Raw genomic sequence first — 14,433 nt, 5'->3', positions numbered from 1 at the left:
TAGGTATGCTTGTAGGTGTTGTGTGGTCTAAGACAAATGTCTAGCCTAATGACGGTCCGATGGCCTCGGGACTGATATATATATACTGAGATTTTAAGGTTCAACAAGTTACACCATAGCGGTACCCCACCTGGTGCGGTTCCACTACCCAGGGTTCCCTTCCGATGGCTTGCTACGAACCTCGGCAGCTACACCGCGAGGGAACCAGAGCTTAGCTGCAATTCGATCGTTCAGGACTGCCCAGGTGCCTGGCCTCGGCATTGGAGAGATAGTGCCTTGGAAGCCCACTTGGGAAGCAACATAAGTGGTTCTAGTCGTTGAAAGTTGAAAAGACATCATGATCCACATGTCGGAAAATTAGTCATCCTGCGAGGAAGCGCGACAGGGCTCCAAGGTTCTCCATAAGCTGATAAATGCGACTGGAGCATACGTAGGTACCGCCGATATTTAAAACCGATCGTTTGTGCCGAAATGATCATCGTATTGGTTGGGGATTTAGCGCCCTGTTTACTCTAGACCTTATAAGGAGGCAGGCCCGTGGACGTGCCATGCGACATTGCTCAAGTGCGGCATCTGGAGACATGGTGATGGCCGAGGATGTTTGCTGGCCCTTCATGCCCGCCCTGTGATGTCAGAACGCGGGAACTAGGACACCACCTCCCCGGAATCACCACCCATCATGAGTATTGCCTCAGCATCCTCATCATCGCCGGAGTCCGAGTCGTCCTCATCCTCATGCATCAGGTCCACAACCATGACCGCGCCGCGGCTCAGCCCGTCGAGCTGGAACCCTGCCTTTGCCACCTCGGACGCATCGAACACGCAGCCCGAGATGCTGAGGCTGATATCTGCATCCTTGAGCGCCAAGCACACGGCCCTGACGTGCTCGTGGTGGCTGTCCTTGAGATCCACGCCGGGCTTCTCGGCATCGAACACCAGTACAGCAGGTCCGTGGCTTAGGCAGAATGTCTCGCTCACGCCGGGGCTAGCCGCGAGGGCTGCCGCGAGCTGTGACGGCGCTGTCTGTGAGCTCGTCGTCAGGCGCGAGAACATGTGACCGTTCAGCACGGCATTGGAGGCGCTAGGATCTTTTGGGGAGAAGATCGAAACGTTTGGCGGTAGAGATGGTTTGCTGGGGGCTGCATCTTTGCCGTTCACAGACGACATTTTCTGTGGGCTCCAGGGCTCGACTCGTCTCGATGGCAAAATCTTCAGTCGCGGGTGAAAGACGGACGAGTTGAGTATGTTGATCAAAATAGGAACAAGATTACAGAAGTACTTACTTAAGTATGTAATCGGCCGTAGTGGGCGAGGCTGATGATTTGGGCCAGAGTACGACCGTTTCAGCGTGGAGCAGTCGGATCAGAAGCACTTTTGCCTGACGTCGCCACCTAGCCTAGGGTTGATTGAGCCTGGCGCACAAACCACCCCACCCCCCCACACCAAACCTACTCCCAAGCCCGGGCAGCGAGATGCTCCATCAATCAATGATATAACTTGCAATTCACATAACGCAAGCTTCCACCGCATGAGGTGGTTGACTACCTAGGTACCCATTCGTATAAATCGTTGGTAAATCATTAAACTGCTATATATATTACATTACATATGCTGTCGAAGACTTCCGCGCTTCTAAAATTACTGTCCCAGACGGTAAACTACATCTTGTTTAAAGTACCGGCTGATGTCATTATCTCGTCCGCAATGCTGACATTGATGCATGACTTTGGCCCCAGGGTGACCCGGTCCATAGTGAGTGTTGCTATGGCTGCTGCTGGTGGGTGAGGACTGGCCCATGTGCGCTCCAATTCCCGAGCCAACGTTTGCGGGTGACCCTCCCCCGATGCCGTGTGCACCGTGTTGAGGAGGAGTGACGTTGCGCGGGACGCCAGTCGCCGGTTGACCGTGGTGCGAGCCGGTAACGCCTCCAGAAGGCTGTTCAGCGTCGAGCAGCATGCTGCTGCGTGGGACACCGGGCGCGTGGTGGCTCGATGGCGAGTCGTAGGAGCCGCTGTGGCCGGTGCTGTCTTGGCCGCGATGGGCAAACTCATTCGCACCATATCCCGCAGCCGCGGCAGCACCTGCTCCAGCAAGGCCTGCTCCAGCATGAGAGCTCCCGTGGCTGGTGGACTGATCGTGATGGGTGAGACCATTCCCGCCCAGTCCACTTCCACTCAGGCCACCTCCGGTGAGCCCGCCATGGGACAGACCACCTTGGCCGAGCCCACGCTCACTGCCGCGTACGTCGCTGTGCTGGTTATACGTGTTACCGGTGCCGTATCCAGATCCAACTCCACCAGCACCCGCCAGGCCTGGGCCAGTGGCGCGGTCATCGCGCGAGGTCGGCGCACCAGCTCCCCCGAGGCTTGTCTTGTAGTCGTACTCGCTGGTCCCTGACACAACGCTCGCGCCCCTGGTGCCCGACGTGAGGGGGTCGTGGACGGCACCTCCTGAGACGTGGGGCTTGGCACTTCCGTGGGGGCCGTCGTGACCCGGGCTGCCGGCGCCAGTGACGGAGTTGTACACACCGCCACCTACAGCTTGATCGCCATGCAGGTTGTGGCCGTGGGTGGTTCTGTCGGGAAGTGAAGAGACGTTGTGTCCAGCGCCGGTGGGCGAGTAACTGCCGTGAGAATTGTCCTTGCTTGCGTGGCCGCTGGGAGAGAGGTCGCCCCAGTAGGAGGCGCCTTGACTGCTTGTGTGGTCCCTGCCAGAAGTCTGGCCTAGACCAACACCAGAGTCGACCGTCTTGTGGCCGCGAGTGCCATGTCCTGATGTGGTGTTGTCCGTCTCTGAGGGAAGGTAGCCCTCGTCCTTGTGCAACTTGTTGCGGTGGGTGTTGGAATGGCTCAGCGAATCTGCGCCACCAGAGGGAACTGAGTCCAGTCCTAGTTTTCCCCGTCAGTAGTTTGAGCGAGGCCAGGGTTGTAATCGTCATGACCTACCTGTGGTTGTACCCTTCGTGCCGCTGTTCCTGTTTTTGTCGATGAGGCTGCCATGGGGGGCGATATATTCCTTGCCGTCGGTATGCTTCTGAGGGACATCATCTGGGAAGGCCCCTGGGGGTCTAGCATCAGCGGTCGTCTTGTCGTGGTGGTCACTGTGAAGTGCCTCCTTGATCTTTGCGCCCAGACCCATGCTGAGATAATTTGAGTTTGAGTTATGATATTAAGGTAAAAGGTTGTTGTGGTAGACGAAAACGATGATTCGGTTTTTGGGTTATATTGAAGAAGATATGCTCCTCTTTTATAAAATGCCCCGATTTCCTCCTACGAGCCCATCCGCCGCTGAAACCTGCTGCAGTCCGTCTGAAGCTTTGTGCCACCGATATCACGGCACTGACATCACAAGCGACATTGCCCCAGGACGATCAGGTAAAACAGGATCCTGACAGGGTTAGTACAGGGAACCATGATCTCATGAGCTGCATTTCTGAGTATGCAATTCACACTCCCATCCTGCCTGCGTACTTCGAGCGATGGCAATTGCATCCAAGATTTTATGACGCTGTATGACGCACCCTGGCAGGCCACCACGGTTGGAGAATGCCGTTACATGCGGTCGGGCCTCAGCTGCTTCTGGCCACACCACGTTCCTGGTCTGAACCAAGATGAATGCCAGGAACCGGCCCAGAAACGACACGATTGCAGGCGGGGAGAACGGCATTGGCCAATTGGTAGGTAAATAATGGTTATTTCAAACTAACAACTAGCGGCGGCAAACAAACCTTGGAAGTATCAGTGAAAAGAACCGCTTGAGGCTGGTGGTGCGTGCCATTCGCCAATTGAAAGTCCTGTGGCCGCTCCGAGGGTCAAACCCTGACAACCTTGGAAGTTACCTAGATACCAAGGCATGTATTCCGTGCACTGCGGTGCAGCCCATGACATCACACCAAGCCACCACTGCCACACGCCGTTACGAAGCGACATGTCTCACGGCGAGAAGGTAACGCGTGTTCTGTTCGAGGGGCGTACATGACAGCGTGCAACTCCGAGTTGCACCTCCCGATGCGACCCTGCATCACTGCGCCCTCGAAGCAAGAGTGAACATGTTTTCCAAGCTCAAGAACCTCGCCGAAAAGGGGCAGGCGTCGAGCCCCCAGTCCGACCACGACAAGGGAGAGTCGCTCACCACCATCCTCCCTACGCGAGAGGACAGGGCGAACCTCCTGCTTCTCATTGCGGGCCTGATCGAGGTGATGCGAGTCCAGCTTGTCGATACCTTCGACCCCAACAAAATTCAGAGTGCTACACCGCTCAAGATTGGCCGCTCCCTGGATCACGTCGGCGAGGATACTGCCCTGGAAATCAAGCCCGAAGACGCAGATCAGAGTATTCCTGGGCAGGAAGAGGCTGCAGATGATGCACCCAACACCGAGCCCGTAGACGATACCAAGACAAAGGCGGAGAAGCGTAACGATGCAGCCGAGAAGGCGAGGAAGGCCTTGGAGAAACGGACCAAGGAGCTTGCCAGGCCAGAGATTGTGGGGCTGAAGGAGGCCGCACTCGCTCATTTCGACGACTGGCGTGACAAAGTTATGCAGCGCATTGGAGAGGCGGTCAATCAGCGCCATGACGGGGAGGAGGGAGGTCACCAGGACCACCAGGACCGCCAGTCCCGTCCCTCGAGCCAACAAAAGCCAGACCCGGCAGGAGAGTCGCTACAGAGCATCTTTCCTCCGCTCGAGACTCCGCTCACTTCGCTCAGTGATGCCCGGCGCGTTCTGATTATGCATTCAATCTTGCTCATCCTGCTAGGACTGGAGTCTTACCCAGCCCAATCCAGAGTAATGATGCTTCGGCTCGCAAGCTCATTAGGGTTATCCATGAATCTCCTCGCCCAGGATGAGATATCGGTGGCCAAAGGGCTCCTGGAGGCCGCGAAACAGCAGATGGACGCGGATGAAGAGACCAAGAAGAAGGTCCAGGAGGGCTCAACAGCCAGGAAGTGGAAGGTTGGCCTCGGCGCAGTGGCAGGGGCCGTCCTCATTGGAGTGACAGGTGGCCTCGCTGCCCCCTTGCTCGCTGCTGGAGTCGGGACCGTCATGGGTGGTCTGGGACTCGGTGCAACTGCCACCGCGGGATACCTGGGCGCCTTGGCCGGCTCAGCGCCTCTCGTCGGCATCCTCTTCGGCGCGTATGGCGGGAGGATGACCGGGAAAATGGTGGATGAGTATGCAAAGGAGGTCGAAGACTTCGCGTTCAGACCAATCAACAAACCTTCCCTTTTTCAGCGAGGTAAACAGGACGAAAAGAACTCCAGACACCTCCGCGTGACTGTGGGCATCTCAGGGTGGCTCGTTGAAGCAGACGAGGTCGTGTCCCCCTGGCAAGCGATCAGTGGGCGAAGTACGGAAGCGTTCGCTCTCAGATGGGAGCTCGACGCTTTGCTCCGGCTGGGATGCGCCCTGAATACTTACATCAAAAGCTATGCCTGGGGCTTCGCCAAGAAGGAGATTCTGAGCCGCACTGTATTCGCAACACTTGCTTCGGCCCTGACCTTACCCTATGCTCTCGCCAAGGCTTCGCGTGTCATCGATAACCCCTTCAGTGTCGCGGTGTCACGAAGTGAGAAGGCAGGCAAGGTTCTGGCCGATGCCCTCATAAACAAGGTCCAAGGCGAGCGGCCGGTCACGCTTATAGGCTACTCGCTCGGTGCAAGGGTCATCTACACCTGCCTCGCTGAGCTCGCGGACCGCAAGGCGTTCGGCTTGGTAGAATCGGTCTGCCTCATTGGCTCAGCTGCTCCATCTGACCCTATCGTCTGGCGGAAAATACGCTCCGTTGTCGCAGGTCGCGTGATCAACGTGTTTTCCACCAAAGACTACCTGCTCGCCTTCTTATACCGCGCCAACAGCTTCCAGTACGGTATTGCCGGCCTGCAAGCGATCCGCGAGGCCCAGGGGATCGAGAATGTTGACGTGTCCGACCTTGTCGATGGGCACACGCAGTATAGGTTCCTGGTGGGGGCGATCCTGGCGAAATTAGATCTCGAGGATATCGATGGGGAGGTCGTCGAAAACCAGATGAAGAAGTTGAAGCGTCAGGAGAAAGAGGACAAAGAAGCGCGCTCGCGCAAGGAAGCGGAGGGCAAGTCCGCCGAGGAAGAGGCTGACGAGATGGAAAAGGAAGTTGAGCAAAAGAGCAAAGCGGCTAAGGCGATGGACTGGGTGGGCAACAAGGTATCTGGCATCAACAAGAAGCCCACGCCAACAGAGAACGTGAAAACGGAGGAAGACATGATGCGCGAGGGTGAGAAGCGATAGTTTATACCGGGCTGGATATCATTATCCTTCCTGCGTCGCATGGCTAAGGTCATGACGAGTAAAACACAATTAGAGAAGACCAATCAAGTTATTTTACCCGAGGTCACATAAATATGAGTCGGCCTCGTCGTAAAAGAAACCAGAACAGTAGGAGCCGTTTTGACCGCGGGAGGAACCTTGTTTTGCCGGGTCCGGTGATAATAAGACCAGATATTCGCACTCGTAAAAGCGGAGGGTACACCCATACTAGGCAACTTAGAGCCATACCGTGCGTTAGTAGGTATTAGAGATAGTTACTATAAACACCCTTTAAATAGGAAATTCCTTTTTTATAAAACTGACTTTAAATATACTTAAAGAGAAAAGAATATTAACTTTTAAGTAGTTAAATAGTATCTTAGTGTACTTCTAATAATAAAAGACTTAAGGAGGAAAAGTAGTTATAAAGAAAAGAAATAGACTTATAGAAGGACTTGTAGAAGGGAGAATGGTTATGAAGAAGTCTTTATACCCTCCCCCATATAAGGAGTGGAGAAGTACTTCTTCCCCTTCCTTCCTTCCTTCCTTCCTTCCTTCCTTCCTTTAACTTCAACTAAGTCCTCCCTCCACCTTCCTCCTTTAAGTCAATTAGTTAGAATCAACCACATCTAGAGATTCAAATTAAAAGGTTTAGAGTTAAAGCTAAAGCTAAAGCTAGAGCTAAACTTTACCTAAATAACTTAAAACTTAGAAATAGACCTAATAGGAAGAAAAAGGAAGGAATTCTCTCTTAGCTAGTTAGCGTACTTAAGTAGGAGACTAACTATAAAGGAATAAAGAAAGAGTTACTTAAAAAAAAAGCCTCCTTAATAAGTCTATTTTCACTCTTATAACCTCTTTTTCTCTATAACTATTTTGAATTCTCTCTTAGCTAGTTAGCGTACTTAAGTAGGAGACTAACTATAAAGGAATAAAGAAAGAGTTACTTAAAAAAAAAGCCTCCTTAATAAGTTTATTTTCACTCTTATAACCTCTTTTTCTCTATAACTATTTTAAACTTTTAAAAGAACCTTATAATTTTAAAGTAATTATTAAAGTTTAATAATATATATTATTATAATTATTAAATTAAAATAAATATTATAATAATAACTTTAAAGGAAAAAAAGTAATATAGTAATTAAAAGGTTATTAGAAAAATATAAGTATTTATAGTAACTATTTTTAATACTTATTAATATATAATATAAAGGTTAAAATACTTAGGTTAATATTAAACTAATTATCTTATAAGCCTATACTATAAAATATTATCTTAAAGAAGGTTATTTTAAAGAAGGTTATTTTATAAGAGTATTTAAGGTTATCTTAGAAGGTTATCTTAGAAGGTTATCTTAGAAGGTTATCCTTTATCTTAGAAGGTTGTCCTATAGGAGGTTGTCCTATAAGAGGTTGTCCTATAGGAGGTTATCCTAGAGGAGGTTATTCTATAGGAGCACTTAAGGTTATCCTAGAAGGTTATCTTAGGAGGTTATCCTTTATCCTAGGAGCTTGTCCTATAGAAGGTTGTCCTATAGGAGGTTGTCTTATAGGAGGTTATCCTATAGGAGGTTGTCCTATAGGAGGTTATCCTAGAGGAGGTTGTCCTATAGGAGGTTGTTCTATGAGAGGTTATCCCTTGGGGCTTGGGTATACCCTCTATTTTAATAGGTGTGAGTATCCAATCTTTTATTTAATGTTGACATTCCCAACGACATGAGCTTGAACCGGTTCTTGACAACCACGGTAAAGATGCAGTCCTGGGCACAGGCTTTTAAACAGAGAGAGCAGCATGCCCATTATATAGTATAATCAAATTTGAGTGGCAAATGTGTCCAGGCCGTGCCAGTACACAAGTCTGAATCAGTAAATTGTATGTACTCTACTCCTCTGGATCCCTACCATCCCGCGCCTCCATGTTAGCACGCCACTCGTCGTCAGTCTCAAGATCAAACTCCAGTGGTTTTGTGATGGGAATGATGGACAGGCCCTTCTCCTCCAGCATCTTCAGCCTCGCCGCAGTGGCGGGCCGCGAACGGTTGATGCTGTAGATCTTGATGCGATGGCAGGATGACGTGACGTGAAGGTCCCAGTTCCAAGCCGAGCGGGTAAAAGTAGGTTGTGTGTTTAGAGCATTATCCCAGGTCCGGACGCAGAACTCCAGCCAGCCCTCTGCATCGACCGGCATCTCTAGCTCCCAGAGCCTCCATGCATGGTAGTACTTCTTGCTCATCTTGTCATAGGGCACTTCATACCAGATGCTACCGCCATCACCACTGACCTCCACACGAACAGGCCAGCGGCCGCCTCCGCTGTAGGCCCATCCCCTGAGCTTGATCTTGCCGTCGTGGATAATCTGGTCCTTCTCCACGGGCGACATGATGGCGCTACTAACAGGCATGTCCTGAATGCTGAAGCCATTCGAGTACATCGAGTTCTGCTTGCCCACCTGAGTGGTGTAGTACAGGTACTCTTTCCTCTGGACGGGTGCGAGCGACGGCTCCGAGATGGCGTCGATTCGATACAGCCACTTGCAACTCCGGGCACCGATGTAACCGCAGACGACTGTCCGTAGTGGGTAGCCGTGGATGCGCGGAAGCGGCTTCCCGTTCATCTCCCAAGCCAGAAGAACTTCGTTGGCTTTGACCTTTCGCCAAGGCACAGAGACGCGGTAGTTCATGACCCGTTTCTTCTTGAAATAGGTGTCCGCACCGAAGAACTCAAGGTGACCCGCCTTGGCCTCCGGGGTCAGGCCGCCGCAGTATTTAATGACCTTCTTGAGCGAGACACCGGTCCAGGTGGCGGTCCCTATGGCACCCTCTCCCCAGGGCGCGTTGATGAGTTCATCGCCGTCGCCTGGATATTTTCGAATTTGCTCTATGCGACGGGTGCCCGAGCACTGCAGTGACACTGTCATTGTCTTGCGCGGGAACAAGTCCTCGTTCTGCAGTTCAGCGAGGGTGATACGTTTGGGCTCTTTGACAAAGCCACCGATTTCGAGAGTGTACCTGTCGGCGTCGATTTCAGGAACTCCCCCATGGTTGCGAACAAAAAAGTCAGCGTTGGAGGTGATGGGGTTCTCGACGAGGCGGTCCCGAGGCGGTTCTCCGTTGTATGGGAATTGGAGAACGTGGATCATATCCTTTGACTTTTCCTCGAGGACGTAATTCCAACTGATGTCTGGAATAGACGCCACTGTGGGCCCCAGTGCATAATGGTATTGCTTAAACCTTTCGCCCGTTAGCAGCGGGTTGTTGGGCGGCACGTGTTGCAGTTGGTATTCAGGGGGCTATATTGATGAATCGCCGTCGTCAGTCCCAACATTCCAAGGTTCTTAAGCGAGGGATTGAGATGGGCAGGACTCGGAAGCTTGCTGCTCACATCAGGGAAGTCATATCTGTCGAGTATGGCCTCTGCCTCCTTTTTCTTCTCGGGGTATTTCTCCCATTCGATATAGCCTTTCCAACCCTCAAGCTCCTCTGGAAAATGAGGCTCCTGCCCCTTGGCCTGGAAGGGGAGAGTATTTGGCTCAGCTGGTGCCATGTCTATTGTGAGTGAATAGGAGGAGGTTTCGTGGGGTGGGAGACAGGAGGAAGGGTAGCAGGGCGATGCTGATGGAGGCCATCCCAGGCCTTCTTATACCTAAGTACCCGCCACTAGCCACTCCCCTGTCATGGTTACCACGGTATTCATGGTTGCAATCCAGATATGGCACACTGGAATGCAAGTCATGCGTGCACGATACAGTACGTGCACCTGTCACTGTACCCATGTAGTCGCCCATCAAATCACACGAGACCGATGATGGGTTAAGCAGTTCCTGGCAACTGCTGCAGGACGGGAGCAAGGGACCCCTGCACCATCGGTGGGCAACCTAAAGTCGTGTCGTCAGTGAAGTGCAGGCACAACATTCTGTTGCGGGAAGCTTATCTTGACGGTGCTGCGCTGGGGTTACTACCTATTTAAGTAGCTAGGTAGCTAGGTACATGTTCCAGCACGTGCAACTTCACCCTGGGACGCACGCAACGGACCCGACAGTTACTTGGAGCAGACAGCTGCCCCGGCGTGTGGATTTCTCAGGAGCGTCAGCCTGGTGTGTGAGTTCGTGCCTCGACAACTGGGCAGCTGGGACCAAATCTTTGGTAACATTGAATCTCTGGTGGGTCCGCCGACGATGTCACGCTCGCGAATGATGACCGCTACAATGCTGGACCTTGAGCAGGATTCGGCATACATACCTAGGTACTTACTGTCATTACTGAGAAGCTAGCGCTCTCAGAACCACAGGTCTTGTGGGTGCCGCGTTAACTCCGAACAACGAGCTGGACCGGCGTTCTGGGTCGTCAGTGCCTGGGTCCTGAGTTCCCAAGCAATTGACACGGCCCAAGCGGACCATTGATCAAACTCCCTGGACTCCTATCAACTTTCTAGGGTCCAGTTCTAGGGTCCAGCCTCTTTTCCAAGGTTTCGCAGAACAACTCCAACGGACCACAGGTGGGCAAGCCATATGGATCGTGGTAACCTCTGCATGATTTTCTTCTTCTTCTTAAGTCCGGCAGTGGCACAGTAATAAGGTAGCAACAGCCAAGCCTATCACGTTGAACAGCCTCGCTTGCCTGGCTGACAGGCCGCGTCTCGAGACTGTTGTGGCAAGACATTTCTGCCAGAAACACCAGTCCAAAAAAAGAGAAGACCTCGGAACCAACCCATGTCTGGTGGATTAGTGAATGGAGTGGGGTCCCAAACAGAATTTTGGGGAAGACATCTGGAGACCGCCCCTTCCAATCCGCAACGTTGGGGCAGTGGCCCGTGTGAGAGGCGTTGTGCGGGGTGTGTCTGGGGTCTCACGTGCTTGGGCGGGTGGGGGGACCCGAGAGATTGGCCAAGCCGGCACTCAACACCATGACCCCTGACAAGGCCCGCCGCCGCCTGCACAAATTGAATCCTGCCGTTTTCTCTTGTTTATTACACAGTATAGTGAATACCAGCCTCACTGCCGGTACGAGGAAACGAGCAAGCACTGACGGCACCCGTGTATTCTGAGCACCTGGCAGTCTGTCAACTGCGAACTAGGCCCGGATGTCCGGATGGAATCGCCCAGGCCTCCAGATGTCTTCACACCGCATCTGTGCAAGACTAAGCTTCATAAATTCCGAGCGGCCTTGTGAATACGATCGATAGCTCACACAAACACAAGCGAATGATGACTCGGGACCCCTGCAAGCCCTCTGCCTCTACGCCTCAAACGTCACTCGCTTTGCTTAGCCGAAACCAACTAACTCGCCGCCGGTGCGGCACACGATCAATCCTTCTGCACCGCGACTGTATCGGGACTGTAATCCTTGGCCGGGTTCGGCTCTCGCCCCCAGTCTCTGGGTGCAACCCCGCACGCCATCCCATCTCGGTCACCCACAAGATGGATGTGGATCGTTTATATACCAGACACTCGTCTTCCAGCTGCCTTGTGATGGACTCGCTCTTCCTAAGTCCTCTCTCATCATTTCCTACCCTGCTTGGAGATCGACACAGACGCCTCTCTGTCAGGGAACATAGTCAAAATGTCGGACAACGAGAAGCCTACCGCCCATCAGCATGGCCATGTTGACACGCAGCCACGCCCGGCTGAGGAGCACTTGGGCGATGAGCCGCCTCACCACGGCATGTCAGCTGGGCAATACCTCGCTTCCCGGCTCATCAGTCTGAAGCCGCCCATGTCCAAGCTTCCGAACCCCCTGAGGCTGATCACGATGCTCAACCGCCAGCAATGGGCATTCTTCCTGGTCGCCTTCTCCGCTTGGGTACGAATACTGCTGCTCCAGATGATCTCCAGCTTTCTCATCCGCATTTGAGCGGACATTAACGAGCAGACGCTGACTACACTTCTACAGACCTGGGATGCTTTCGACTTCTTCACCGTCTCGCTTACTGTCAGCGACCTCGCCGAGACATTTGGGCAAGTACCCTTTCGAGACTCGTCTCGGTTCTTGACCCGCAGCACCCTTGTTCTTGATTGCACCTCATCATCACATCTTCCAAGGTTGTCTTCCGGGGCCCTTAAATTGCACTAATCAAGTGGATATAAGCGTCGGCGTATCCCGCCCATCCTGAAGTCATCATTCCCCATGCTGAATTTTAGCAAACTCCGTCACGATGCCGCGGGATCAGGCAGGGCTAACATCTAGCAGCAAGACCAACACCGAGATAACCTGGGGCATAACTTTGGTCCTTATGTTTAGATCTATTGGCTCAATCTTATTTGGCATCGCGGCGGACCGTTATGGTCGCAAGTGGCCTTTTATCGTGAATAACATCTTGTTCATTATTCTTGAACTGGTAAGTCCTCTCTCGTATTTAGTTGTTAGTCCTGAAAATAAGCTTTCTGGGGAAGGGCCGAGCCCATTTCTTGGGGTGTGGATCGATCAACTTGGCGAAGCTTAATCCTCCAACGCCAAGCGCCCACAGTCTTGGCCGCCCACATTCCCGGGATGATCCAGCCGAGTGGTTGGCCATTCCCTTGATGTGTTTCACTGCAACAAACCACAGACAAGTGCTCGGTCTTGGGGGCTCGTACTCGATCAAAAGGAATGGCGACAGTCGGGATCGCCGTTGTGCATGTGCTCTAACATCGAGGTCTTAGGGCACCGGTTTCTGCAATACATACGACCAGTTCCTCGCTTGTAGGGCTCTGTTTGGCATAGCCATGGGGGGTTTGTACGGCAACGCTGCCGCCACCGCACTGGAAGATCTCCCAGAGGAGACTCGTGGCTTAATGTCCGGTATCTTGCAGCAAGGCTACGCTTTCGGCTATCTTCTCGCCACTGCTTTTGCACGCGGATTAGTCGATACCACCCCACATTCTTGGAGGCCTCTATACTGGTTTGGCGCATGCCCCCCGGTCCTCATCATCCTGTTCCGCCTGATGCTGCCCGAAACGAAGGTTCACCAGCAACGGGAATCTGTGCGGCGTACCGCACAGGCCAGTGGGAGCAGTGTGTCAAAGACCTTCATCCAGGAGGGCAAGGTCGCTCTCCGCAGACACTGGTTGCTCCTCACGTACCTTGTCCTTCTGATGGCGGGCTTCAACTTTATGAGCCACGGCAGCCAGGACTTGTACCCGACGATGCTGAAGAACCAATTCCAGTTCGATGAAAATCAGGTGACAGTCACTCAGGTTGTAGCCAATCTTGGAGCAATGACCGGTGGCACCGTTGTCGGCTTCCTGTCGCAGTCGTTTGGTCGCAGGCTCAGCATCATCGTTATCTGTGTTGTTGGTGGTGCACTCCTATACCCGTACAGCTTTGTCGAGAACGAGCGAGTTATTGCAGCGGCGTTTTTCGAGCAGTTCTGCGTGCAAGGCGCTTGGGGTGTCATTCCCATCCATCTAATGGAGCTTTCCCCGGGCGCGTTCCGGACCTTCGTTGTGGGGACCTCATACCAGCTGGGAAACCTCGTCAGCTCTGCGAGCTCGACCATCGAGGCGACAATCGGCGAGCGGTTCCCCCTGCCGCCAACAGAGAAAGGAGTCAAGCGATACGGATACGGAAAGGTCATCTGCATTTTCATGGGCTGTGTGTACGCCTACGTGATCCTCCTGACGTTCCTCGGCCCCGAGCACCTGCGCCGCAAGTTTGAGGTCGAGCATGATGCTGATGTGCGTGAGATCGCGGGCGAGGAGACCATCGAGCAGGCTATTCACCGCCGCGAGAGAATGGGCATGGGCCTCAGCGATGAGGACTTGGCAGATGCTGCTGAGGTGAAGCGCATCGGTGAGGCTGAGAGGAACAGGGAGAATAGGCCGAATCAGATGGTCTGAGCCGCTATTCGCCGTGGAAGTGCTGAAAATCTTGGCTACGCTCGTCGGACCTTCATATGTAACACTGGCCTGAACCACAGAATGTATGCTTAGGTAGCTCAAAGCTAATGAGAATAATTTAGATTGCGCTTTGCTCGGGTGTTTGCTACGCAGCCACAACTTGAATATCTTTGCCCCCATCTCCTGTAACTACCGGTAGTATAGAACAACCTTCTATGGGACAGCTTTCTACAGCAAATTTCCATGGGGCAAAACTCTAGTCCACATCCACAAATTTATATGCTAACAATAAATTGATTGCACATGTGAAGACCAAAGGCTAGTATTGTCTATTTCA

General features: G+C 52.7%; 5 protein-coding genes across 5 annotated transcripts; 2 read left to right on the top strand and 3 right to left on the bottom strand.

Annotated features, from left to right (window-relative positions):
* Positions 1-645: 645 nt before the first annotated feature.
* On the bottom strand, positions 646-1,167 carry KVR01_002639 (uncharacterized protein; the record flags this gene model as incomplete). Its single annotated transcript, XM_044793332.1, has 1 exon — positions 646-1,167. The coding sequence occupies one exon, from the start codon at positions 1,165-1,167 to the stop codon at positions 646-648; it is 522 nt and encodes a 173-aa protein (XP_044647654.1).
* A 391-nt stretch (positions 1,168-1,558) lies between these two features.
* Positions 1,559-3,723, bottom strand: KVR01_002269 (uncharacterized protein). The gene is made up of 2 exons (XM_044792383.1): positions 2,946-3,723; positions 1,559-2,888 (listed from the first exon to the last, which is right to left on the bottom strand). The coding sequence occupies exons 1-2, from the start codon at positions 3,136-3,138 to the stop codon at positions 1,639-1,641; spliced, it is 1,443 nt and encodes a 480-aa protein (XP_044647284.1). The 5' UTR covers positions 3,139-3,723; the 3' UTR covers positions 1,559-1,638.
* Positions 3,724-3,779: 56 nt separating this feature from the next.
* Positions 3,780-6,525, top strand: KVR01_002779 (uncharacterized protein). Its single transcript, XM_044788079.1, has one exon. It carries the CDS (start codon positions 4,049-4,051, stop codon positions 6,263-6,265), a length of 2,217 nt encoding a protein of 738 aa, XP_044647794.1. The 5' UTR covers positions 3,780-4,048; the 3' UTR covers positions 6,266-6,525.
* A 1,640-nt stretch (positions 6,526-8,165) lies between these two features.
* KVR01_002372 (uncharacterized protein) lies at positions 8,166-10,178 on the bottom strand (the record flags this gene model as incomplete). Its single annotated transcript, XM_044788997.1, has 3 exons — positions 9,665-10,178; positions 8,359-9,572; positions 8,166-8,328 (listed from the first exon to the last, which is right to left on the bottom strand). The coding sequence occupies exons 1-3, from the start codon at positions 9,824-9,826 to the stop codon at positions 8,166-8,168; spliced, it is 1,539 nt and encodes a 512-aa protein (XP_044647387.1). The 5' UTR covers positions 9,827-10,178.
* Positions 10,179-11,207: 1,029 nt separating this feature from the next.
* KVR01_003450 (uncharacterized protein) lies at positions 11,208-14,224 on the top strand. The gene is made up of 4 exons (XM_044785075.1): positions 11,208-12,081; positions 12,172-12,236; positions 12,469-12,616; positions 12,921-14,224. Exons 1-4 carry the CDS (start codon positions 11,842-11,844, stop codon positions 14,094-14,096), a joined length of 1,629 nt encoding a protein of 542 aa, XP_044648465.1. The 5' UTR covers positions 11,208-11,841; the 3' UTR covers positions 14,097-14,224.
* The last annotated feature ends 209 nt before the right edge of the window (positions 14,225-14,433 follow it).

Source organism: Diaporthe batatas, assembly GCF_019321695.1.
Source record: "Diaporthe batatas strain CRI 302-4 chromosome Unknown Contig00003, whole genome shotgun sequence".
NCBI classification, from domain to species: domain Eukaryota; kingdom Fungi; phylum Ascomycota; class Sordariomycetes; order Diaporthales; family Diaporthaceae; genus Diaporthe; species Diaporthe batatas.
Note: the sequence above shows the minus strand (reverse complement) of the source record. Positions and strands in the feature narration are given on the sequence as shown.

Coding starts and splice junctions, on each gene's coding strand:
- KVR01_002269 (XM_044792383.1), bottom strand. CDS start 3,138: ATGGGTCTGGGCGCAAAGATCAAGGAGGCACTTCACAGTGACCACCAC. Junction 2,889..2,945: donor CACGAAGGGTACAACCACAG/GTAGGTCATGAC, acceptor GGGGAAAACTAG/GACTGGACTCAGTTCCCTCT.
- KVR01_002779 (XM_044788079.1), top strand. CDS start 4,049: ATGTTTTCCAAGCTCAAGAACCTCGCCGAAAAGGGGCAGGCGTCGAGC.
- KVR01_003450 (XM_044785075.1), top strand. CDS start 11,842: ATGTCGGACAACGAGAAGCCTACCGCCCATCAGCATGGCCATGTTGAC. Junction 12,082..12,171: donor TGGTCGCCTTCTCCGCTTGG/GTACGAATACTG, acceptor ACACTTCTACAG/ACCTGGGATGCTTTCGACTT. Junction 12,617..12,920: donor TGTTCATTATTCTTGAACTG/GTAAGTCCTCTC, acceptor TCGAGGTCTTAG/GGCACCGGTTTCTGCAATAC.